At 43.2% G+C, this 26,860-nt stretch overlaps 1 protein-coding gene across 1 annotated transcript in view; it reads left to right on the top strand.

Annotated features, from left to right (window-relative positions):
- Nucleotides 1-22,131, top strand: part of ATRX (ATRX chromatin remodeler) — a 70,094-nt gene extending 47,963 nt beyond the window's left edge. The window contains 16 exon segments of the mRNA XM_036402362.1: nucleotides 836-973; nucleotides 1,609-1,784; nucleotides 2,950-3,067; nucleotides 3,631-3,761; nucleotides 4,054-4,142; nucleotides 4,306-4,475; nucleotides 5,320-5,473; nucleotides 5,780-5,883; nucleotides 7,366-7,474; nucleotides 8,439-8,616; nucleotides 10,362-10,556; nucleotides 15,169-15,318; nucleotides 17,170-17,292; nucleotides 17,835-17,930; nucleotides 18,409-18,537; nucleotides 19,273-22,131. Coding sequence (XP_036258255.1) covers nucleotides 836-973; nucleotides 1,609-1,784; nucleotides 2,950-3,067; nucleotides 3,631-3,761; nucleotides 4,054-4,142; nucleotides 4,306-4,475; nucleotides 5,320-5,473; nucleotides 5,780-5,883; nucleotides 7,366-7,474; nucleotides 8,439-8,616; nucleotides 10,362-10,556; nucleotides 15,169-15,318; nucleotides 17,170-17,292; nucleotides 17,835-17,930; nucleotides 18,409-18,537; nucleotides 19,273-19,551 — 2,339 coding nt within the window. The 3' untranslated portion in view covers nucleotides 19,552-22,131.
- The last annotated feature ends 4,729 nt before the right edge of the window (nucleotides 22,132-26,860 follow it).

The raw sequence follows: 26,860 nt of genomic DNA, 5'->3' as shown, positions 1-26,860 counted from the left end.
ACTGAGGTCAGGTTTAGAGCTGGTAAAACATTTATCATGAGTTACTACTTGGATCCTAGAATATCTTTTACTTCATTTTCAAGGAAAGAAATTCCAGAAATTGTGCTAAGTCTGAAAACAATTAAGAGTAAGTCTGTTCTGCCAAGTTGGGTATTATTTATCTTATTATTAGAGTTGCTTTGCATGCTGTGGGAATGTGTTGTGGTTTTGACATTCCTTGTGCAGCTCACTTAAACCAGACTGATATTTTATCTCCTGGAAGAAAGCTGAGGACATTCCTGAGGTGACTTTCAGCTGCAAGGTGACAGTTCACTTGTCTGTAATTCAGGTCAAATCTGGTTGTGTTTTATATTATCTAAGACTTCTGATTGCACTCTGTCCCCCTGGTGTTATTCTTGCCTTAATGAAAAATCCCAGTTACCTGATTTTTGGGTGTTTTGGGATTGCCCAAGTGTCAGTAGATGGCAGCCTAAAGCTGGAGAGAAGGAAGTTTCACTGAGTTTTGACAGGATGGATGGAGGTGCAGCCATGCACAACCAGCAGCAGGAATAGACCATTTTATCAGGAATGTGCTGCAAAGCTGAGTTTAATCCTTGCCATGAAGACTTTACAAGCAACAGCCTTGATTTTACCAGAGTGGCTCCTCTGAATGCTTGTGCAAAGGCAGAGTGAGAACCCAATCAGTGCTAAAAAATCTCACCAAAAAACACACAAAAAAAGTTTAAAAAAAACCCCAGAGTAACATTGGTGTAGAACAAAATTTGGATACTTGAGGCTGTCAGGTTCTTTGTGGCAATGAAATATTGTGGAGAGATTTAATATTGTTTCTTTCCAGGTCCTGATTTCGTGGTGTGTGATGAAGGACACATATTGAAAAATGAAGCATCTGCTGTCTCCAAGGCAATGAATTCTATTAAATCTAGGAGAAGAATAATTCTGACAGGAACACCACTGCAGAATAATCTTATAGAATGTGAGTAGTTGTCTTTTATTTCCTTCAGTGCACTTTTGCCTGTCAGCCATGGAAGATATATGTGGTGGTGTTTGCAGGGGTCCCAGGACGTGGGAAGAGATGAGAATCTTGACTCCATGTTGCAGAAGGCTGATTTATTATTTTATGATATATATTGTATTAAAAGAAAATGATATATTAAAACTGTACTAAAAGAATAGAAGAAAGGATTTCATCAGAAAGCTAGCAAGGAATGGAAAGGAAATGGAATGATAATAAAATCTTGTGACTGACCAGAGAGTCTGAGCCAGCTGACTGTGATTGGCCATTAATTAGAAACAACCACATGAGCCAATCCCAGATGCACCTGTTGCATTCCACAGCAGCAGATAACCATTGGTTCCATTTTGTTCCTGAGGCCTCTCAGCTTCTCAGGAGGAAAAATCCTAAGGAAAGGATTTTCCATAAAGCATGTCTGTGACAGATATATTCAGTTTGATTGGAAGAAAAGGATTTGAAGCCGTGCAGCTGCCTGCTAAGTTTCTAAAATTCACTGAGACCCGTATTTAGCTGTGGCACATTTCTTTCCTGTTTGCATGACTCCCACCAGTGTGTTTTCCATTTGGAAGCACTCAAGTGTGCCCTGTTTCTCCTAGATCACTGCATGGTTAACTTCATCAAGGAGAACTTGCTGGGCTCCATTAAGGAGTTCCGGAACCGGTTCATCAATCCCATCCAGAACGGGCAGTGCGCAGACTCCACCCCCGTGGATGTCAGGGTGATGAAGAAACGTGCTCACATCCTCTATGAGATGTTGGCTGGCTGTGTTCAGGTGACAACACTTTGTTCCTAACTCATCATTTCACTCCAAGGAAACAGGGGAGTTCTTTTGTCTCACTCAGAAATCACCCAAGTCCTGTCAACTTCTGATTTGAGAGCTCCATAAATCTTTTAACTGAAATATTTTCACTATTTTGCAGGATATTTGCAGGAAAAAATGTTTCACAATATTTTGCAGGATTGTTAGATCCCTGCATTATTTATGACTAGAAAAACTTCATAGTTTTTCTCCAAATGTCAATGTATTCTAAAATACAAGTATTAGAGGATACAGCTATTTCCTGCTGGGAGACAAGAACATTTTGTGGTAGAGTAGGACATTAGTTGCTCTGAAATATTCCATTTTAATTCCATATGCACATTTAAGAACTGCCCTAAAGTCTGCACAGAAAGTTGCTAGTCCTAATTTGTCAGTTATTTCTGAACATGTATTTTTTCTGATCTGCAAGAATCAGAACAAGGGAAAACAAGAGAGAAGGAAAATTATTCAGGAATAGTTTTGTCAGTTATTTCTGAATATGTATTTTTTCTGATCTGCAAGAATCAGAACAAGGGAAAACAAGACAGAAGGAAAATTATTCAGGAATAGTTTGTCAGTTTTGTCAGTTATTTGTGAATATGTATTTTTTCTGATCTGCAAGAATCAGAATAACTGAAAACAAAGAGAAGGAAAGTTATTCAGGTTCAAAAGGGTGAAGAACTTGTTACTTTATAGACCTTAGATAAAACAAGCTTTGGATGGAGCCCACATGGATTTTCTCCAGCCCTGTGCACAGCAGATGCTGTCCATAGAGAGTGGAGAGACAGAGTAGTGTCAGAGTCAAAAAAAACCCAAACAGAAGTAAAATCTGGTTTTAGCATTCTTAAAAAAGCCCCAAATGTTTCCAGAGCAGCTCCTGGTGTTGCAGTGAACTTTGCAAGGACTTGGAACTGGGCATGGGCTTAGCAGGTCATAGACTTTGGCAGGTGGGTTCCTGCTGCAGGGCCTCAGTAAATTGTATTTCTGGGCTGATTTTGCCCCTCTGGGGCTGAAAGCACCAGGATCAGCATCCCTGATCCCCCAGTGCTTTGTCCTTTGGGATGCCCCAAGTGCTCCTGAAGCTCTCAGGAGTCACTGCCATGTTTCTGTGACTGAAGCAGTGTCTGTGAACTTGCAGAGGAAGGATTACACAGCCTTAACCAAGTTCCTGCCCCCCAAGTACGAGTACGTGCTGGAGGTGAGGATGACCCCCATCCAGTGCAAGCTCTACCAGTATTACCTGGATCATCTGACAGGTATGTGCCTGCAGCCCTGATGGCATTTCATAAGGGGCATTTTGCCACAGTTGCTAGGTGAAAATCAACTTTCTGAACTTTGTTCTGTGCACTAAAGTGCTTGGACAACAAAAAAAAAAAAGTTTTTTTTGTAGTAGAATACTGCAGCGTTACAGGCCATTAAAGGCAGCTCAGGTTTTATTAGTTAGATTCATTGACATCTAAATGCAAATGTTATTTTGTGTTTGCCACCTTGGGCTGCTTTTACAAAACCTAAATAGACAAGTCTGTCTTTTTAAGAGGATTTGTGTACATTCCTGTACTGGGGAGCAATGTGCTTTTATGTAAAAAATGTAATAATGTTTCTCATTATCAAGAAAAAGGAGAAAATCTAATTTTGACAACTTTAACTGGGAGAAAAAATGGCTGTGAGTGAGTAATTTGAGCCCTTTTACAAGAGATGTTGCAGGATGATGTGCAGCTGGAAAGAACACTCAGATGTGCTCTGCTGGGCTCTTCAAAGGGGAGCAGAGTGTGGCCAACTCACTTCAGGGCTCACTCTAAAACCTGAACTTTATTGTCAGGTGTAGGTGGTGGCAATGAAGGTGGAAGAGGCAAAGCTGGAGCTAAACTATTCCAGGATTTCCAGATGTTGAGCAGAATCTGGACTCACCCTTGGTGTTTGCAGCTGGACTATATTAGCAAAGAAAATAAGGTAAATTAGATATATCAAAATACTCTCACTTGAGAACTTTCCAAACAAGCTCTGCCAAACTCTAGGTAAAGTTTTGTCAAATTAATGGAAATCTTTGTTGCTGTGGGGTCATTTTGCTGCTGGTTTTGTCATATTTTTCTTGCTGGGTATGCTGTCATTCTTAAAACATTTTGCAAGGCCAGGCCTTTGTAGAACTTACCATTGTTCAAATGAAGAGTGAGCAGATGGCTAAAGGTTTAATAAAAGCTTCTGGGTGAACATGGTTAATAACTTCTGTTTTTTCTTTTTTGAGGGCTATTTTGATGAAGACAGCATGGATGACTTCATAGCCTCAGATTCAGATGAAACTTCCATGAGCTTAAGTTCTGATGATTATGCAAAGTAATTGACCTTTTATTTCGTTTGTTGGTGTTGTTTCCCTTATAGAACTGAAGTGATTTCTATAAAGTGAATGTTCATTTTGTATTTTATGTGTCTGTTAGAATATGTTTTCTTTTAGTGAGATTTAAAAAAAATAATGGGGTGTTTCATGTTGCTTTTTTAGGAAAAAAAAATCCACGGGGAAAAAGGTGTCAAAAGAGTGTAGCTCGAGTGGAAGTGGCAGTGACAATGATGTTGAAGTCATTAAAGTCTGGAATTCAAGATCTCGTGGAGGTGGGGAAGGAAATGTAGAAGATCTTACAAACAACCCAGCATCAACAAAGTCAGATGAAGGTGAGGATAACACAGAGTGCTGAAAATGTGAGGCAGCTTCGTTTTGCAAAAGGCAATTTGAGAGGGCTGTCAGGAGTTCTGCTCTGTGGCAGAATGGCAAATTCCTCAATTCACAGTTACAGCTCCTGCTGCTTCTCATTGTGTATTTATCCTGGAAAAACAAGAGCCAGCAGCTTAGGACTCGGAGCTTTTGAGGCAGGGAAGCTGCACAGTGAAATTTTTAAATTTAGAAGTACAAAATTATATAACCTGGAAGATTAATGGAAAGATTAGGAAATATATGTCATAATTTGTTGCATCTGGAATTTGAATTGGATGCTGAGCAAGCAGATCCAGTGCAGCAGGAACACAAGACCTCTTTAAAGTTGTTATTCAAACTTCTTACAGCTGCACACTTAATTTTTGGGTTTTTTTCCTGTAGTAATCTAGCTTTTGTCTTGCATCTGGTATCACAGAGATAATTTTATGTTATTTCATGTGGGTCTAATCTCTTTCCCTAAGTAATTTAAAATCTTTTGGGAGAGTTCAGGTGAGAAATTTTTTTTTGCCTTCATCCCAGTGACAACATCTTGTAAATGTGTAAGGGGTGGAGGGTGTTGTATGTAAAACATTTACACACAGAGATTAAATGTGCTAAAGGAATTACATTATAGGCTGGCTGAGTTTCTGTCTCTGCATCCCTTAAATATTTAACTCTTGTAATTGCTTATAGTGCAAATGCTGCTTTTTCTTTGTCTCTTTAACTCTTTTCATGCCAGTTAAGTCCAATAATGAGGGAACAATTCAGAGCATTTCAATGAAGACCACGTTCTCATGTTTATTTCTTTTTCTTTGTTTTTTATAGGCAAAGCTACATCCTCTTCCAATCCTGGTAGCCCAGCTCCAGACTGGTACAAAGATTTTGTCACTGATGCAGATGCTGAGGTGTTGGAACATTCTGGGAAAATGGTGCTGCTCTTTGAAATTCTCCGAATGGCAGAGGAGCTGGGAGACAAAGTGTAAGTTCTGGACAGGTCATTGAAGACTTCAGGAATATATTACATTATAGTCATATATATTTCTAATATATGGGTCTGACAGTGTTCCCCATCCATCCACTCTTCATTCTGCTGTTTTCTGAAGCAGCCAAGCATGGTACACTCCTTTTTGTCAGGGATCTTCCCTCACCTGCACGTGCCCCACTGAAATCTTGCTCTCTTTGTCTCAAAGGTCGTATCAGAGGGAGAAGGGGACAAAAATGAAGCAGTGCACCAATTAAAACAACTCCAGAGATGAATTCTGTGTTTCCCTGTTTGTTTTTTCAGCCTAGTGTTCAGCCAGTCCCTGATATCTCTGGATTTGATAGAGGATTTCCTGGAGCTGGCTAACAGGGAGAAATCTGATAGAGATCAGCCTCCTATCTACAAAGGTGAGTGTCTCCTTCAGCAGCTGCAGTGCTCACAGCTCTTTCCCAAGCCTCTGCTCAGTGCCCATGGAGTGGTTTGAAATCAGTGTTTCCATGAGGATGTTTCCTGCTCTGAGCTGCCCCTGAGGCTGCCAGGGTTATTGGGCTCCCATTGGGAACTCTGATTTCACTCTCTGTCATCCAGGCTTAGCAGATTAAATGTTCACATCTGAGAGAAGGCATTTTGCTAAATTCTGCACAAAAATGATGTTAAATTCTGGTGTGTGGCAAATCCTTCCTCCTGGGAGAGAGAGTGAAGGGAAGTGAGGCTGCTTTAAAGCAGTGTGGAAAATGTGGAAAATGTGAATTTAGGTTTTATATGCACAGCAGCAGGTTGGCTTATGGGTTTCATAGGGAGCAAATATTGAATTGATTATTATCCTAGTGATGCTCACATGGCATGGAGTGCCTCACTGAGATGTTCCCAGAGCTCTTGAGGGTGCTGTTCCTCCTTTCCCAGAGTTTCATTCCCAGCACATGTGGATTGAAGAATTCCTTCCAGTCTGCCCTTCCTTCCCAGTCTGTCACCAACTCTTCCATGTGTTTGCACTTGAGATAAGGGACAAGTGGCTCAGTGATGGTGACTGGAGATCTCCAGGATGTGTCTCTCACAGATTTATTGTTCCTGCCTGTTACTTCCTATTCTGAATTTTGTCATCTCACACATTCATTACAAGGTGTCTTTTTGAGGAGTTGTGCCTTTATTCTGAGATTTTAAAGAGGTTGGGGGTTTCCATGGGTGGTAGCTCTGGCCAGCAAAATTAGATCATGGCAAGGTTCAGCTTTCCTGACAGAACTCACCAGTCTGCCTCTCACAATGGATTTAATTGAGCAGTATTGCTCCCAAAACCATTCTTTTATTTATGATTGATGGCTCAGGGATATTAATTTTGTACAAATACCTTGATGGCCAGAGAAGATGGAAGATGACTGAGAGAAGAAAATCCTCCATCAGCTGTAGTTATTTTTCCCCAAGTCTGACAAGAAGCTGCTGTAACTCACAGGGCAATGAAACCCAAAGATTTTGCTGGATTTCAGTTCCAAAATGAGTTTGACCTTTGAAATCTCCTTTGGAGCATTGACTTCTCAGTGCTGGTTGAGTGGGAGGCTGACACTGGTGCTGTAATGTGAACCTGCCTGGATCCATTGGAGAAGTGCAATTACAGCACCTAAAGATGAGATGTAACAGCATCTTTGGGACTTCTAAAATTAACTTTAGCTCCAAGTTAAGGCATAGCTCTGCAAATTTATAAATACAGCTAGAAAGTGTGAAAAATAAGAGGACTTCCCCCCACAAAAAAAAAAAAAAATCAGATATTTTCAAAGAATTAAATTTAACCTCAGAACTATTTTTTATTATAAATTTCTCTCTTTAAATTCCAGTTGGTTACTAGTCTGGTTATTTACACCATCAGCATTTTCCTAACTTGGCTGTTGCATTTGCAGGTGAAGGAAAATGGTTCAGAAATATTGATTATTATCGCTTGGATGGCTCAACCACAGCTCAGTCCAGAAAGAAATGGGCTGAGGAGTTTAATGATGAAACTAATGTGAGGTGAGATCTCTCCTGAGATAGATATGCTTTATTTTCCCCTTTTTCTTTCTTTTGTTCCCCAGTTATTATTACTTTTATCAGCCTGATGACCTCAGGAGCAGGCAAACGGTGATCAGAGCTCACACAGGAGCCCTGCAGGAATGTGTCACTGACTTCAGATTTTCCTTGCTCTTTCCACTGTCCAATTGTACAGTTTTCAGATTGTAACCAATTTAAATCACAGACAGTGTTTTTATTGCAAGCACTTAAAGGATACAAGGACCTAGGAAGGCTGTGCAGTCCCTGGGCCACTCAGGAGCAAATTAATTCTTTCAGCTGCCTCCAGAATTGGCTCCCAGCCCTCCACTGCTCCTCCAAAATGGGACTTGGAAGTCTGATTTAGATAGAGAGGTACAGACTTGTATTTGAATGAAGTTAGATTTGCTTAAAAATAAAGAATGTAATCATGGTGCAGTCATTTATAATATGCAGGGGAAAAAAATTAAGAAGTGAACAAATCCAGTGTTAATACTTTTAAATAGTTTATTGTGTCAGGCGTTTGTCAAGAGCTGGTTCCAAGGTGAACCTGAGATTTTTCTGAATCTCAGAAAACCCAGATACATCAAAGAGACAGTGTCATTGGAGAGTTACCCTGAAAGTTTGCAGGCCAGGAAAGAGTTTCTGTGGCATGGAATCTGCCTGTTTAAAATTAGGGTTTAATTTGATATAACTAATTTCATTAGAGCTTGAAAATGCAAACCCCAAAGTTTTTTTCTTCTCCACCAGTTTTTCTTAACAGCTCATTTGCAAAAGGCCTTGATGTGTATTTTTGGGAGTGCATGTTTTGCTAAAAGTGTTGTTCTTGTAAAATCTGCATGTTTTATGCTTAATACATTATTTTAATGGAAGTTTTGGAGTTATTTCAGTGTATGAACAGCAGTTATTTTCCAAAATACTCCAATTTTGCCGCTCTTCTCTGTTCCAGAGGCCGCTTGTTTATCATCTCCACCAAAGCAGGTTCCCTGGGAATAAACCTGGTGGCTGCTAACAGAGTCATCATCTTTGATGCCTCCTGGAACCCCTCCTACGACATCCAGAGCATCTTCAGGGTCTATCGCTTCGGGCAGAACAAGCCTGTGTTCGTCTACAGGTTTTTGGCTCAGGTACTTTTCTGGCTGCACTTTTTGTGCTCTTTGATCCTGCAATGAAGTTTGGGAGCTGGGACTGTGGGTTCTGTGCCTGTTTGGGCTGTGTGGGGCTCTGTAGTGACCCAAGTTGATCCAGTCATATTCCAGCTCTGATCTGGAGCAGGGTTTGGCCACTGAAGCAGCTCATGAAGGAAAGAGTGGTAAAATAAATGACATTATTTCCTGTGATGTAGCCACAGCTCTCTGCAAAGAGAGCAGCAGGCACAACTTCCTAAGGATATTTCCTGAGAATCACAGTGAGGAACCTCAGAGAAAGGTTCTTATCTCTATTCTTATCTCTATTCTCTGCCCCTGTTGTTTTGCACATGTGGAGTGTGTTAGGAAAATTATTTACCTGAAGGGAGTTCTTAATTCAGTTCTAGTGATGGTTGTTTATATTAATTGGCCTGTCAGGTCCAAGCTGTTGTATCTGTCAGAGACAGTCATGGGTTTTTCAGTAGTATTCTTTTAGTATCTCTTTAATATATTAAAGTATAATGTAATACAGTTTTAATAAAGCAATTGTTCAGCATCCTAAATCACAGAGTCAAATGCCAATCATTCCCTGCATCAGGAGCTCCCTGTGAGGTTCCCCTTGTCTGACAGTTCATTTACCCAAATTCTGGAATTCCAGCAGTGATTCACATGTCCAGACCCGACTCAGAGCAGGAGTCTCAGCCTTTTTAATTTGCCCACCAATAAAAACTCTGACTGGAGCAGTCCCTGCAGAGGATGGTGGTGGTGCTGTTAGGGAATAGCCCTGCCCAGGGCAGCTCCTTCTGCAGACCCTGATGGTCCCAAGGGCAGTGAAACCACATGGATACAAGTGAATTTTTATAAAAAGGCATCCAGTCTTACTTCAAAACTCCTATCACACCCTGCAGGTGTTAAAGATGGGTAATATATAAAATGTATAAAATCTATAAATATAAATAAAAATGACTCAGATGGACACTGATCTGTGTTTTATGTAAGGCCACTGTTTCTGCTGGGCAGTGCCTCTTCAGCTTCTGCTTCCTCAGGTGTGACAGAGGAGCCTGGAGCCCTTTCCCAGGAGCTTCACCCTTGATCCAGTCACTCTTTCCATCCCAGCTGAAGCAGATCCTTGTCTGGGACATGTTACTGTCACAAATGGGGTTTTTCTTCAGGCTTCAGTTTATTTTTGTAGTTTTCTCTGTGCACTTTTGAACTGTTGATATCCTTTTTAAATTATGCTCTTCAGAACAGGCTGTGCTGTTCTCGTCCTTCTCAGTCATCTTTTTTTTCCAAAAATAAGTGATTTTCCTTTTCTTCATCAAAGATCTGATTTTTTTTTGTACACAGCTGTGGTGAATTAGGCTTGACTGCCTCCCTTGCCCTCTCCCCTCCACCACAGTGATATGGTATCTGTTTTCCTTTTCACAGGCTGCTCAAAGCAGCAGAATAAGGTACATGCTGTGAAAATTGCCATTTTTTGGTCAAAATCCTACTTTGGGGAAATGAAGCAAAACTGGATCTCTTAAAAACACCACTAAAAGACCAATTTTCTTCCTCTAGTCACCAGCTAGATGACATCTGTCCCATGCACAATTCCTGCTGGGAATGAGGTTGTTTTTTTTTCCTTTTATTGCTCAGCAAACAAACAGCTTGAAAGTGGTAGAAAGACAGAAACAAGGCATAGTTTGGGCTTTTTTACACCTGTGTGCATTGCTGTGGGTGAGCAGTGGGTGTTGTGTGCCCAGGGAACCATGGAGGACAAGATCTACGACCGGCAGGTGACGAAGCAGTCGCTGTCCTTCAGGGTGGTGGACCAGCAGCAGGTGGAGAGACACTTCACCATGAACGAGCTCACTGAGCTCTACACCTTTGAGCCAGACCTGCTGGATGACCCCAACTCCGAGAAGAAGAAGAAGAGGGACACCCCCATGCTGCCAAAAGTGAGTGCTGGCCATCAGCAGGAATTTTGTGCTGTAAAAACAACCTGGGTGTGTTGAAACGTGTTGCAGGTTTGTGGTGTGGAGTGGTGGTGGCTGCTTGGAGTGGAGGTGGAGAGCAGGAAACACAATAAAATCCATCATTAATACAACAAACCCTTAATGAGCTGGGTGAGGAGCTTCCTCTCAATGTAATGGGCACTGTGAGAGAAAGATACTCATGAAAAGACCCAGCTTGTCTGGGTGAGGAGTTTCCCCTCAGTGTAATGGACACTGTGAGGGAAAGACACTCATTAGAAGACCCAACTTTTAAGTCACAACAAACAAACAAAGTCACTTTTCCCCACATTTTGAATGAATAGAGGTTTTACTGCATGAAACTGTGGAAAATTCAAATTAGCATCTGAGTGGGTGCTGGTGAAACCCAGCACAAGCTCAGTTTGTGAGGGGTGGCACTGGAGGTAAGAGTCATTTTATCCATGTTTCCCTTTGCCAGAACTTTCTGGGTTTTAGTTCCCTTTTAACTTCCTTTAGTAGAGATAAGGTAGAGATAAGAGTTGCACTTAGGTAAGAATAAACTTTAGGGGAAAGAGTAACTGGTTCTATTATTTTATTCTTTTTCTCCAGGTCAGTTTGTATTTAAGATTAGGCTGTGGGTTAATATTTCCTTTATAGTCTCTGTGTTTGTGGCCTGTTCATCCTTTGGCTCTTGTGGAATTCTCTGCTTCTTGGCATTTGGAGCACATCAGGGAGTAGCCATGAACTGGTCATGAACTGGTTAAATTTCTGTGGTTTGGTCACTCTGCAGTGTCTGGGCATTATATTATATAATTAATAGTATTTTATCTTTTTTTACATTCTTAGTTATTTCATACTTTGTGCATTTGTACCCTCCACAAACAGACCCAATACAGCACCATTCACTGATGCTGCTTCTTATTTTAAAAAATGTAAAAATAACTCCAAAACTTGTGAATCAACTGAATCTGTTACCTTGAAACATTGATCAATCCAATGCAATAATTATATTTTGAAGGTTTCTGGTTTTATATTACAAAATAAATCAGTTAATTAATGTGTTTGTAAACTCAAAACTTGCTCCATCACTCAGATTTATGTATTAAGTTGATATTAATGCCATCAGCAGGGTAAGGTTTGTGCAAGTCAAGTTGAATGTGAGCTTTTGACCATTTCCTGCCTGTAAATAGAGCAAATCTGGGGACTGGACTTGTTTGTGTTGTCTCATGGTTTTAGCAGATGACATTTTGTCCTTTTGAAGATGTGCATCTCAGTACATGCAGTGTGCAAATTTCTAATTCCATTTTGTTTGGTGGCTAAAAAGGCTGGAAATAATCAAGTAAATTCATCTGTGCAAGGTTCCTCAGCCATGAACTCAGTTAACTATTCCTAATTTCAGTGGGATTTTAGCAAAGCTGCATCATCAGCTGGGTTATTAATCTCCTTAACAATTAATTTAACAACACACAGGCATTTTTTTAAGTTGATTAAAAAATGTGTTGATAGGAACACATTTTATTGTAACATCAAGTAATTACTTAATTACACAGCATTTAGAGACAAGAATTCTCTTTAATATCCTATAACATGAGGGAAGGGTAAAAATGCCACTTTTTGTGCTTTTACATTATTTTAGAGTGCAAGGGGAGAGCAGAGTCCTCAGAACATGGGGACAAGGAGGTTTGAAAATCCAACTTTTAGAACTGCCCCTTTCTGGAGGGAATTGTGGACAGGAATCAGGGGAAATGTGTTCCATCTTTTCTCCAACCATCTGAGCATAAATGTGGAAAAACCTGTGGGGATAATTGGTTTTCTTCTCAGAAACCTGCCTGGCTCCAGGGCATCCCACAGTGGGAAGGGTCTGCAGGAATCCTTGAGCCAGGATTCCTGTGGGATGAGGAGGAAATTTCAGAGCTGAGTGTTGGGGTGCTTCTGACTCCTTTTTCACTTCTGGATGGAAGAAAAAACCAAATCTTTAATTTTTGTGTTTCAAATGGGATGAGAGAATTCATATTGTTTTAAAAGTCAGCAAGTGGAGAAACAAATGCTGCTTGGTTTTAAACTAGATCCTTGAGAATTTTGGCTTTACAACATCCAGCTTTGAGTGCAAGAGCAGTTTTCTTGGAAAGTGCTCTTAAGGGGGGAGAAGGTATTGAATGCTTTTATTTTGTGTAAAAATGGCAGTGCAGATGTGCAGTCTGTTGTTTTCCTGGAAGATGATTCAAGTTTCATGTCCACTTTTAATTGGAGCAGCAGTTTTCTGCCCTCTGTGCTCTAACAAGACCTTGGGGTGTGGAGATTCTCAAGGAGGAAATGCCTGTGGTGCTCCAGCCCCAACTGCAGAGCCCTCAGCCCTCAGAAACAGCTTCTGGATACTTGGGCTTAGCAGAATATTTATGATACCAATGTGGTTCACATCAATTATTTACTCTTAATTTCCATTGTTTGGTTTCACTCATCCCCTATCCCTGCCCAGCTGGAAAGGGCTGCTTTGGAATTTCAGTCCCAAAAAGGCTGCATGATCACTTGGTCACCTTTGCTGTATTGAAGTATAGAAATAAGGATATATTTCTGTAATTATATAGAAATATAATTGTAATTTCCAGAATGGTTCAGTACAGTCCATGAGCTGGACAAAGGCAGTGTTGGGGCACTGGGTGTCCCCCAGAACTGGCCCTGCTGTTCCCATTCCCCATTCAGGGAATTAGACTTGAAGGCACTTTTTTATTGATGTGAAATGAAAACTTGGCTCAGCTGAGGTCATGTAATGCAGGTTGGAAAAGCAGATTAAAATCAGTTCAGGTTCAGTGGATATGGATATCAGTGGTTTATACTACCTCAGGACAGACACATGTGGTTTACTGGGCTTCCATACTCAGGGACAGCTCTGTGAATTTTGATCTCAGGATTAGAAGAATTTGCTTCTTATTTAATGTTTTTAATTTTTATTTTTAGCTTTAGTATTAAATATCCAGCTGGTTGAGAAAAACCTGTGAATTACAACATAACTTGCACTCCTTCATGGAAGATTTCCTTTCTAATACAGTGATCTCTCAGTAGCATTTAATTTCCATCAGGATTTTAAAAAGACAAATGTCTTTTTTAAAATTCAAACCCCTTTTTCAGTCTCTCTTAATATTTTCATTCAAATTCAAACCCCCTTTTTCAGTCTCTCTTCATATTTTCATTCATCACCAGGATTTCATCCTAAAGCTTACAAACCAATCATAATCATTATTCTATCAACAAGCTAAACAAATGTAAAGAAATTATTATTGTGATGGTTTTTTATGTGTAAGGTGGATTTATTATTTTTTTTTATTGTAAGATTGAACAAAGTGCATCCCTGTTTTCAAGCTCCTATCATTAAAGTCAACACAAAACAAAGTTCAGGCCAAGCAAAGCCCAGTTGGATGTAGGTGAAAGCTCATCTGGGGGGCTCTGCAGGCTGGGTTAAATTCCAGGGCTGTTCCCAGGGCAGTTCTGCACCTCCAGGAGCCTCCTCTGGGCTTTGTGTGCCCCCCATCCCTGGGGGGACAGCACCAGCACCCAGAGCCCCCTGCTCTGCTCCCTGCAGGGTGCAAACCCCAGTTGGGATGAAATTCACACCAGACAGGAGAAGGGTGGGACAAGGAGCAGCTCACTGATAATTGGTTATTGTAATTAACTTTTCAACACACAGAAACAAACAGCTTGGTGGAGCTGCTGGGACAGAAGCCCTGCTCAGGACTTCCACACTCAGTTCCCAGAGTGGCTGCAAAAATCTGTTTGTTCGTGGGTGCTTTTTTCAGTCATTGCTCAGCTGAGATGATGAAATACCAGGGTGGGGTGGGCTGGGTTCCTGCTTGTCCAGACCTGGCACAGTGAGGGCCTGGAGGGGCTCAGATTCCTCCTGGACTGCAAATCCTCTCAGGAGTGGTTCAGTGATGCTTTCAGATTAGCAATTTTAGCCTGAATGCTGAGGTGTGCTGGGGCTTCCTTAATTCATGCAGCTCATCAGGCACACAAGTCATGTAAAAAACCCTGTTCAAGAATGACCTTAGGAGAGGAGCTCCTGAGGTGCAGCAGGAGCAGTTCTTCATAGTTCTGTAGGAATCTTCACCTTCTGCAGCATCACCTTGCCTGGCAGACAAAAAGGTTTGACTTCAAAAGCTGAAGATGTTGGACCCAAAGTAGTGCTCAGTGTTTGAAAGCTGTAGAGCTGCAGTTTCTGTGTAACAAATGCAGATGTTTCTGTATCATAAATGCAGATGTTTCTGTATCATAAATGCAGATGTTTCTGTATCATAAATGCAGATCTATTGATGGGTCCTGTCTTTGTCCAGCCATAGCAAAGGAAAAGCCACTGAGAACATTCCATTCTCTTTAGGTGCATTTATTGTTGTGGAATCTGAGTGCATTCCTGTGGTTTATTAAGTGACTGCACTGTCATTTCTACAACAGATTGTTAATCCATTGCTCTCCCTCTGAGGAAAATTGTACTTTTAAATGATTTTCCAGTTTCATTGTGCTGTGGAGTGCTGATAGCTGTGTGTAGGAGGGGGGACACAGGGCAGAGCTGCTGAGTGACTCCTCCTCCATGCCCTGATTTGAACAGGACACCATCCTGGCAGAGCTGCTCCAGATCAACAAGGAGTACATCGTGGGGTACCACGAGCACGATTCCCTCCTGGACCATAAGGAGGAGGAGGAACTCACTGAAGAAGAGAGGAAGGCAGCCTGGGCAGAATATGAAGCAGAAAAGAAGGTAAAGCTGTTTAATCTGGTTTATGTACATGAAAAGAACCTTTCCAGGTTTAGAGTCCCAATAACCTTTTCAGTTTGTCTTTGGATAATTACATATTGTTATAGACCAAGAAATAAATATGTAAAGCAAATATTGACATAGGAGAAATGGGGATACTGTGTCTTTTTTGCTCCTTCAGTGCTGGTTCTTTCTGTGTGTTTGCTTTGCTACTTTAATTACAAGTTCCTTTCACAGCTGCATTTTTTTTCTAATTAAAACTCACCTGATGTCCTGTGTAATGCCTCTTTTCCCATGTGAGGGTGTCCCTGTCAGGGGCTCTGTGTGACAGTGTTACCTTCCTGAGCTAATGCACACATTACCATATAAACCAGTGCTTGATAATACAACAGAAATCAGTGAAATTGCAGTAAGGTGGAACCCTGTTCCCATTTTGTTGCCCTGTGCCCTGTTATTGTATCAGATACAGTTGGTGGTGATTTATCCTCACCAGCTGGGTGTGTGAGGTGCACCTAAGCTCTTTGTGTTCCTAAGAAAAAAGCTGTGCCTTTACCCTTGGCAGGGCCATAAGGAAGTTAATGAGATGCCACCAAGGTTGACATTTTCAATCAGATTTGTTGGTGGTAGCCCAAATTACCTTTTGAATTTCAGTGGGCCAGGCACCCTCAAAAGCCTTCCACTGAAAGTACAAAAAATGGGTGTAAAAAATGCCACTGACCACCTTGAATGAACTGATCAAAAGGTTTGGGGAGGGAAAAGAAATAGGGAGATAAAGAGTAAAATCTGAAGTTGCCCTGTGAGAAATCCAAATTGGCAATGAGCTTTACATTCCTGAATAAATTTTTACTTTTTCAGAATTTCATTACAGGCTGGTCAAACTCTACATTAAGTAGTGAGTTTTCAATGTAAAAAACTATTTTAACCAATTAAAGCTGTACTACTACTACTACTGTACTATAAGTGGTCATTTATATATCAAATATTGACAGGCTAAACCCAGAGATTATTCAAGACTGGAGCTTGGGTTCCTCTGTGACTGTAATGGGGTTTTGAGCTGAGCTTTGGAAACCTCCATGCTCAGTGATCAGGGCCTGTGGCTGTCCCTAGGGCTCTCTGGCTGTGTGGTTATTGCAGAATTATCAGTGACCAGTGCAGAATTATCAGGGTGGTTATTGCAGAATTATCAGTGTGTTTAATGCAGAATTATCAGTGATCAGTGCAGAATTATTAGTGTGGTTAATGCAGAATTATCAGTGTGGTTATTGCAGAATTATCAGTGTGGTTATTGCAGAGTTATCAGTGACCAGTGCAGAATTATCAGGGTGGTTATTGCAGAATTATCAGCGTGGTTAGTGCAGAATTATCATTCTGCATTATGCAGAATTATAATGCAGAATGCATTATATATATATATATATATATATATATATATATATATATATATATATATATAAAATGCATTAATCATAATAATGCATTATGCAGATAATTGCATAATGCAGAATTATCATTCTGCTGACCAGAGCAGAATTATCAGTGTGTATTGCAGAATTATCAGTGTGTATTGCAGAATTATCAGTGACCAGTGCAGAATTATCAGCGTGGTTAATGCAGAATTATCAGTGTGTTTAATGCAGAATTATCAGCGTGGTTAATGCAGAGTTATCAGTGACCAGTGCAGAATTATCAGTGTGGTTATTGCAGAATTATCAGTGTGTTTAATGCAGAATTATCAGGGTGGTTATTGCAGAGTTATCAGGGTGGTTATTGCAGAATTATCAGTGTGTTTAATGCAGAATTATCAGGGTGGTTAGTGCAGAGCTATCAGTGACCAGTGCCCTCTGTGTTTTCCAGGGCATGACCATGCGTTTCAACATGCCCACAGGGACCAACCCAATGCCCACAAATTTCAGCTCTCAGACATATATTCCTTACAATTTGGGTGCTCTGTCTGCAATGAGTAACCAACAGCTGGAGGTAAGGAGCACTGCATGCCTGTGTTGCTGCAGGGGTTTTCTCTCACAAATTGTGGATAGTGTCAGTCTGAAATATTTTTATATTTTTTGGATGTTTGGAGGTGGGGGGGATTGCATGTAGCCTTACTGAAGTTTAACTTGCATGTATTTAAACCTATACCTGGGCAGATTGTCAGGATTCTGGAGCATCACCTGCATTCTTTGCAGATTTTAGTTACCACTTTTGAAATTGTAACATCTTCAAGTCTGTATGGTAGAAAATTTACCTGGGTTTTTACCATTCTCATGCTGGTCTGAAAACCTGTGGGTACAAAAATAGGTTTTTACAAATGCTGTCTACCAGTTGGAAGGTTTATACATGCTGTTCAACTCCTCTGTGCTAAAATTCAAATAGGTGGCAGCTTAGACTCATTGACTTGTGCAAATTGAGAGCAGAGAGGTAACTGAAGTCTAGGTATGTACAAGAGGAGGATAAAGAAGGCTGGGGAAGAAAAGTGTTTGTTGTTTCTGTGCTTTATAACTGATGTTGTGGTGTTTTCTCAGGACCTCATTAATCAAGGAAGAGAGAAGGTAGTGGAAGCAACCAACAGTGTGGCTGCAGCAAGAATCCAGCCCCTTGAAGACATCATTTCAGCCATAGTGAGTGCAGTGGAGAACCCTGGGCTTAGATCAGGAGTGGGGAACATTAAACATTATCAAACAAAGATATTGCTACTGCAAATGGTCATCCAGCTAATGAATTGCATTATTAATGAGCATCATTTCCAGCTGGGAGTGACCTTTATCCCAGCAGTTACCCTTGGTGGTGTGCAGCTGGCACAGAGCTGTGCAGGAGTGGCACTTTAGATCCATAAATATTTGCCATACTCTGAAAATGCTGTTTTTTCTAGAAATCAGAACAGCCATTACAGGCAGTAGTTATTGTATTTTGTGGACTGCTAATTGCCAGTTAGAAGAACTAATAACTCCAGGTTGTGGTTCTGGTGAAGCAGTTCTGCACTCACTGGAAGCTGGGCTGGTTTAACTCTTGGTGCAACTGTTAACGTGACACAGGGCCTCAGTTACTGTCAGCTTTTGTTCAAACCACCAGTGCCAAGAAGGTTTTTTTGCTTTCCAGTGGAAAGAAAACTTAACCCTGACGGAGAGCCAGGTGCAGGCCCTGGCCCTGAACAGACAGGCGAGCCAGGAGCTGGACGTGAAGCGCCGAGAAGCCATTTACAACGACGTGCTCGGGAAACAGCAGATGGTAAAACATGCTGCATTTATTTACCTACTGGCAGAGTCTGAATGAGGATCTTGTGTGTGTTCATTCCTGAGCTACAAGTGTATGCTTAGGCACATAAATATCCCTACAGAGTGGTCAGCAGTGTGCTGGAGTTCAGTGCTTGGCCTCAGTGAGGGAGAGGTTCATGAAAAAGCCACTCGCCAGGTTTTGGAGCTGAAGGGCTTTGCTAGGAGGTCATGAGGTGTAAAGAGAAATCTGATTCCCAGAGCTCAGCCAGCCACTTAGGAAACACATCTTAGAAAGTGTTGGTAATGTTGTTTTAGCTTAGAATTACTTTGCAGAATCTGAAAGTTGCCCAGATGATGTCAGAGGGAAGAGTTTTTCTCTCAGGCAAACAAACTCTGACAGTGCACAGGCGGGACTTTCAAAGGGAAGATGAATGGTACCTGACAAATGATGATGTAACTTATACCTGGGAATAATTTCACAGTAGAGTACATGTTGCCATGGCAACTCACCTAAATGCTGCCTGCAACACAATAGCCAAGTCTTCAGGAGAACTGAGCCCTAAATGCTGTTACTAAATGGTTTCTCCAGTAATGGGCTGCTGAATGCCATCACATTAGGGATGGTGATAACAATGGGGCTTTTTCCCCCAGCCATGCTGTCCCTAACAAATTGATTTCAGCTCTGAACCTGATCCTGGGAGCAGGGGGACGGGTGGTGCACTCAGGCAGCTCTGCTTTCCCTCCACAGTTGATCGGGTGCGTGCAGAGGATCCTGATGAACAGGCGGCTCCAGCACCAGTACAACCAGCAGCAGCAGCAGCAGATGTCCTACCAGCAAGCAGCCATGGGCCACCTCATGATGCCAAAGCCTCCAAATTTAATCATGAATCCTTCCAGCTACCCAGCCATAGATGTGAGAGGAATGTATCAGTCAGTGTCTGGTGGGATGCAGCCACCACCCCTACAACGAGCACCACCCCCAATGAGAGGCAAAAATCCAGGGCCTTCCCAAGGGAAATCAATGTGATTTTGCACTAAAAGCCTAAAGGATTGTTAAAATCAGAGAAAGAACTTTTATTTTTTTAGGAATCAATGGCCTAACAGAACTCAACTGTAAAAAAAAAAAAATTAAAAAGAATAGTTTGGTTGCTCCCCTTAAATACCATGTTCCATATTACTGTTTCAGCTTTGTTTAAATAGGTCACAATGTTTTTCCCTGTTGTCAGTGATGTTGCCTAGAATCTTCTTACATATGTTGAGTACAGGAGATAACAAGTTGTTTTCAGTGAAAACAAGTCCTCCCCTTACAGTAGCATCTCCACAGGTTTCCTGTCTAAACTCCTACGCTTGCTTTTCATGGCTGCAAAGCTTTGGGAAGCTTAGGAAGGACTGCAGGTCTGTAAGTTCAGTCTGACATATGTGAATTGAAAACAGCTGAGTTCTTGATTAGAGTTGATTCCTCAAATTATGGAATACTTTTCTGCTTACCCATTTCTTTCTATTAGTGGGAACCTTGTAACAGAAATAGTTTAGTTTCCTTCACAGGTCATCTGTGCTGAATGGAACAGGAGCTGAAAATGCTCCCTGAAACAGAACTGAGTGCAATATTTGTAACTACTACTGCTCTGAGACACAGGGAACTGTGCATCCAGCCTTAAACATGACTGGGCCTTCCCCAGTCTGCTGCCATTTCTTATTTTCAGTTCCATGTGATGGAATAACAGCTGATGGTCTGCGAGTGGAGATGCTTTTCCTTCACAGGCTGATCCACCCCTGCTGTGGAGTCCAGCACAAAGCACATTTCTGAAACTCCTTCCTGCTGGTGCTACTGTCTCCTCCATTGCCGGCAATGGGGGATGGGCCAACACACCCAATTCCTGTCTTTTGGGGTAAAATGGTGGTGGTGGCCAGGGTCAGGTGGCCTGTCAGAGAGCCCCCTGTCAGAGAGCCCCCTTTAGCATGGCACAGCCATTGCCCATTGGAAATCCATACAGAGAAAGTGCTGCAGCAACTTCTGGAGCTGCCAGAAGCGTGAAATGACTTCACTGACAGAGATGGGGTCATGCACTCCTCCCCATCCCTTCAGTTGTGTGAAAACATGGCTTAGGACACAAAGAGCTTGATTTTGCTTTTGTTTCTGTTCTTTCTGGTTTGGGGTTTTTTTAATGTAGGCCAGAGATAAATTTCAGGTTTATTCTATACCATTATCACTCTCTTTGCCCACACTTGTGCTTGTCAGGTTCTTATTAAATACAAATAGGGCTTTCCTTTGCATAGACTTTGGGTGATTCTTACCCCACAAAAACCCCACTGATCATCTGGGGACACAAGTAAGTGGCAGGAACATGGAGGTGGTGGTGTGTGGACAGCACAGGGCTCTGGAGACAGATGGAGGCGGTGGCTCCACATTGTGCTGGACTCTTCTGATGCTGGTGTGAACTAAAATCATTTTGGTTTCTGAGAAGTCTCTTGCAAGAGTTTGAGTTCTTGCCCTGAATGGACAAGTTTTGCAGATGTTCCACGATGTTTTGGTGTGTGACTCACACTTGGTTTGTGACGTGGACAGAGGTTGGTTGGGCTGCTGCAAGCCCAGCTGAGAACTTTCTGTCTTGGACTCTTTGATGACAAGATACCACAAAAGACCCTCAGTGTGTTCTAGTGCTCTGCCAGCTCTGCAATTAACTCTGATCTGGGGGAGGGAGCAAAGAGAGACATGTTGGCACTAGAAGAGACAAAAGTGAGATGTTGAGACAAACATTTGAAGGCAAATGTACTCTGGGTGACTGTCACCGATATTCCTACGTGTTGTGAATAAGAGAAGTACTTTCTACCAAACCTGGGAATGTTAAGTGGAGTTTTACAGTAACTCAAAGACTTAAATGTGGAAGTTTTAGGCAACATTGAAAGGCACATTTTATTTCATCCTGGACAAACCTATGGATAACAGAAGACTAATGCACAAGAAGGAATACAAGATAAGCATTGAAGTAAAACCTGGACCACCTTGCTTACGTTTCTCACTCGACATTTTAGCTGCATAACAACGTGCTTTGAGTATAACATCAGGCTTTAACCAGTACTTAAAGACAGAACATACATCAGTAAGATAATAAAAGGCTCATTTTTATATTTGTTTTAGATGTTTTAACTAGATAAAAATGGCTTAAGATGACAAATAAAAATGTTGCTTGTAATACAGTTTTGCCTGCTGAATTATCCACATTTTGTAACCTGTTTATTCCTTTGGATGTAAAGCGTTTTTGCTTAGTATTGTGATATTGTATATGTTTTGTCCCAGTTGTATAGTAATGTTTCAGTCCATCAACCAGCTTTGGCTGCTGAAATCATACAGCTGTGAAGACTTGCCTTTGTTTCTATTAGATGGCTTTTCAGTTCTGTATTAAATATCTTAAGTACTATAGAAAAGGTGTCCCCTCTTCCTATAAGGCTGTTTTGTAATATATATAAGGACTGGAAATGTGTTTTTAAAAAAGAAGAAGCATTCAAGTATGACGATATACTATGTGTTTTCACCATTCAAAGTGCTGTTTTAGTAGTTGAAACTTAAACTATTTAATATCTCATTTAATAAAGTGACCAAAATACATCAACGTGCCCTGTGCTACATTCACAGTCCAGTGTTAACTCCACAGGGATTCAGCCTGGGAATGTGTCTTTGGAGAACTGTGCTGTGAGATGAAGCTCCTGACTGTTTTTACAATGACTTTAGTGGATATAGACATTGATTTCATTTAGGGAAAATAGCTGTGGTCCAGACTTTCCAATTACTATATTAATAGCAGCTTCTGCCAGTCTGTCTGTTAAAAATGAAATGAGTTGTCCAGCAGTGAGATGGTTAAAAGTGAGGTGAAGTTCTGCTTAGTCAAATCAGAATAAGGTACTGCTGTATTTTAGCCTGGTAGTTGTACTTCTCCCTTCCTTAGTTATTAAATTCCCCCTTTCCTATGCAGAGGAAAGTGCAATAATTGTGTTTAAAGGTGCCCTCTGCTCCTTCCCTGGCCCTGCTGAGGCTGCCCAGGGGCATGGCCAGTCTTGGTGAAGCTGAGGGAGGTGGGAATGGTGTCTGAGGTGAAAATGCTGGAGTTGTGCTCCAAGGGGCCCTGTGGGCAGCGTGTTTTTAAATATCCCTGGGACTTTGAACTTGGCTGAACACTGATGGGAGGCAGTGGGCAGCTCAGGCTGGATGTGGCTGTCTGTGTTGGGCTGGGAAGTGTCCTGGGACGAGTCCCATGTCCAGAATGTTGGGCTGAGGCGTCCCAACACTGACCAGCCCTGTTGCTGTGTCAGCTGTGCCCAGCCTGAGCAGCTTTTGCCTTTATCTTAAAAGCAGAACCACTTTCCACACAGTAAATGAAACTAAATTCATCAGTTCAAGCAAAAAATAGTTTTGAAGTTGGATAGATTTTCTATGTTTATGGAAAGCCAAATGTCCTAAATGTTCCCAGCTGGAGGAGTCTGGAAAAAAGCTGTGTTGCAGCACCAGCACCAGTAACCACGTGGTGTCTGAACTTCCAGACCTGCTCAGGTGTCAAATAACCCCCTGTGCACGCTCTGTGCCTGTGGAACTCACCCTGGGGATGTTGGCTGGGACAGAGCACCAGAATCATTCCAAATGTGGCTCTGGGAAAGCTGTGCTGCTGTGGAGGGTCTGGACAAGCTCCTGCCCTGCTGTGTGTGGCTGGGATGAGTGGGATGAGTTCATCCTGTGTGTGACCCTTTCATGCAGCCACAGCTCCTGTTCCTGCTTTCCCCAGGGGTGGCTTGGGGGTCACTGGAGGAGAGTTGGAAGGGGCTGTGGCCCCAGTGGGGAAACTGCCCTGGAGAAGGGCAGGGGCTCAGGGGAGGTGGGCACAGGGGGAGGTGGGGTCACCCTTGGGTCTGTGCTCAGCCACTTCCAAGGTCTGATCTCAAACACCACCCTGGCCTTGTGTGCACAAAACCTGCTTGAGAATGAGTGAGACAGGAACTGGTACCTGAGGCACCCCTCAAAGCCCGATCCAGGCACTCCAGCTGCTTTGGGAATTCAGTGCTGCTCATTTCCCTGGGTTCTCCCCATGCCCACAAGAAGCAGCAGTGGAGGACACGAGCCCTGGCCGTGTCTGGTGTGGTGACCTGCCCTGCCTGGTGGCATCTTGGTGCCAGACACTTCCTAGCACAGTGAGGGAAGAGCCTGAGAATCCCTGGAATTCACTTCCCAGGGCTCCTGCTCACCCCCAGTGCAGGTGTGAGGTGACAGCCTTGGTGTTCTCCATGATGAGAATTCAGCAGCTCGGGGCAGTTTTGGAAGAAGCAATGACCAGCACTGATCCAAGGGGTGCAGATGTCTTTGTCTCCACATCAACACAAACTTCAGCCCTTGTCCTTCAGGAATGCTCCATCCCTGGGTGTCCTTCCAGAACCATCTCAGCCAAGTCTGGCAGCAGCAGCACATCTCTGGATGTCCAGCCAGGTGGGACAGCACCATGGCACCTTCATTGCCTTCCAGCAGTTTCTGGATCTTCTGTATTTTTTCTGAGTTTCTGGATTCCCTCTGCAGTTTTGGGCTCTCCATCACTCTCCACAGGAGGTGAGTCTTTGGGGCCTTCTCTCCTTTTCCCCTTTGGAGAAAGGAGCCCCAAGCCATGCATTCCACCCACAGGCAGCAGGGTCTCCATGGGGATGGATGTCCTGAGGGCACATGGATGTTGGCACTTGTATGTCAGCCTCCATCCAATCCATCCCTGTGCCCTGGCTCATGAGCCAAAGGCAGGGAGAAAGGCAATTACTGCTGTGCTTGGCTCCACATTGGCCTCTCCCAGGCAGCTCCCCCCTGTTTCTGCACCCTCCATAGTGAGACTGCAGCGTTTCCCACCTCTTTGCTGGATCCTCCTCCCTCCTGCTCTGCACAGCTGTCCCAGATAAAGTTTCACAGAGCAGGCCCACCCCTCCTGGGTGGAAGGAGAAGGGTTGAAGAGATGCCTTTGTCCTTGCTGTGCTGTTTCCAGACCCACAGCCCTCCCTGCACCAGCCTTTGCCTCTCCTTTGAGAGAAGTTTTCCAGTTGGCTGTTGTGACTTTGAATTCCATGGAATCTACATGAGCTGAGACCCCAAACACTGTTTTCCTTTTGCTGACTTGGAAGATTCTGTTAGCTTCAAGCAACCCAAATGTGTTTTCCTCTCAAACTTTCCTAGCAAGGTCCAGCCCTGTAACACCTCCAGGCCAAAGGAGCAGTTGGCATCTTCAGGTGAGGTAACAGCTGGACCAGGGTGACAGGATGGGCTGGAGAGATGAGGGTGTCCACACAAACCCACTGTGCATCACAGCCCCGTCCTGTGCCACTCAAAATGCACCCCACGTCTGTGGTGGTTCCCTCTGCTGCTGTTCAGCTCCCAGCTCACTCAGGTCACTCTCATCTTCAGCTGCTTTGCTGAACCAGAACCAAACAATGCAAATTCCTGTGAAAGAACCATTTGGGTGGGATTTAGCAGTGCTGAATTCCCCATTTAATGAAGGCCCCACACAGAACAGGACAGGACACCAGCCTTTACCAAGGGTTTCTAGTAAATTCTTTGTGGATTTTGCTTTTTGCAAGTATGAGTTTTTTGAACCCAGATCCTGAGAAGGTGTTTTACAGCATCCCTGGTACCTGTGTGTCCCTTTGTGGCAGGAGGCTCTGCTGCAGCAGCTCTTTGAGTTGGGTATCAGAAGAACAAGTCCAGCATTGCCCCCATGGGCCAAATCATCTCCCTTTGGAGTTGGTAAAAAATGTACTTGGCATTGCTGAGATCAGGTTTTGACCTTCGTTTTGAAAAGGAGCAGGATCTTAACCACCAGATTTATCTTCAAGCACAACAAAAAGCCCTGGCTGGAGGGAGCAGGATCATTCCAGGGGGCAAGCAAGGCTCCAGGGCTGAGGGATTTCCCTTGATGCAGGGGAAGGTCAAAAGTGCACCTGAGGACGCGTCTCGTGAGCGCTGGAGCTCCCGACACGGCAGCCGGGGATGAGATGTTTCGGCAGTGACTCAGAGGAAGAAGCTAAATAAACTCTTTTTATTTCAAACACGGGATTAAATTCCTTCATGTCTGGATCATTGAAGGTAAAGCTCCTGTAATCTCCTCATTGCCAACCCCAGCCTGTTGTCTGATGGCTGCTGGACCCGCTGGGACAGCGAAGGGACATGGAGGTGGCAGAGAGGGTGAGAGACAGTCGGGAGCAGAGCTGGCCTCTAGAGCTGCTGCTCCATTAGTGATGTAGCTCACGAGGAAGCTGGTGTGGATCATCTCTAGGTCAGTGAAAATGTCCAGGGAATTCACAGGCTGAAGATGAAGGAGCTGAGGTGCTGCTACTATGACTGTTTTGCAAGGAGGAGGTTAAGAAACAGCACTCTGGACAAGGCAGTTGTGATAAGGAAAAGCCAGAGCCAGCACAGCTGTAGTTGTTCAGGTTTTTGCACACTCCAGAGAACCCTGTTTGCTGTCAGCCTCTCCTCGTGCTGCAAAGTGCCTGTGCCTCTGCAGCCACACACTCCTGCTCCCACCATGCCAAAATCCCTCTCTGCTGACCACAGGGGACAGAACATGAGCTGGCATCATTGCTGGAAGCCTTCCCTGCAGGTCTGTGACATCCCAAGCAGGCAGCAAGGGCAGATGTGGCACAAGTGTCACTTGAGGGCCTGTGCTGGCACAGCCAAGCCTCCCCCATGAGTGTCCCTGGCCTGGCCTGACTGGAGGAGGGCTGTGCTCCCTGGCACTGTCAGGCACCAGCTGGGAATATGGGGCTGGCTCAGGGTTGCCAAATGTCATCAGGCTTGCTGAGCCCAGCTGGAGGCAGAGGAAAGGTGACAGGACTGTGGGGCCAGGCAGCTTCTGCAGAGGAAAATGCCACACAGCCATGAACATCCCCAGAGCACTGCCTGCAGCACGGGGGTCACCCTCATCCACGGTTATTGCCTAAAAGTGACGGGGTTTGGAATTGCTGTTGTTGCTATTTCTCCACGGATTTTTCATGGTGCTGCAGGTAAATCTCATGCAAGATGTGCTGGTTTTATTGCAGGACTGATGGGTCCATCCAAAACACAGCAGATGCTCCAAATGTCTGTCCTCTTGCTTTTGAGCAGGACAGTAAATCCACAGGGATGCCTCATGCCCCAAGGAGACCGAGCTGGTGCTTCCCAGACCTGTGATTTGATGTCATCTTCCTGCAGGAATCTGGGGCTTAGGTAATTGATCTTTACTGCACAAAGCCCTTTCAGAGGTGGATTTATTGTTCATATTGCTGGGGAAATACCAGGTTAGTTGTTGAAGAGTGCCAAAAAAAAGGGCTGGCAAGAAATC

The sequence above is a fragment of the Molothrus ater genome, chromosome 14 (genome assembly GCF_012460135.2).
Source record: "Molothrus ater isolate BHLD 08-10-18 breed brown headed cowbird chromosome 14, BPBGC_Mater_1.1, whole genome shotgun sequence".
In the NCBI taxonomy this organism is placed as follows: domain Eukaryota; kingdom Metazoa; phylum Chordata; class Aves; order Passeriformes; family Icteridae; genus Molothrus; species Molothrus ater.
Note: the sequence above shows the minus strand (reverse complement) of the source record. Positions and strands in the feature narration are given on the sequence as shown.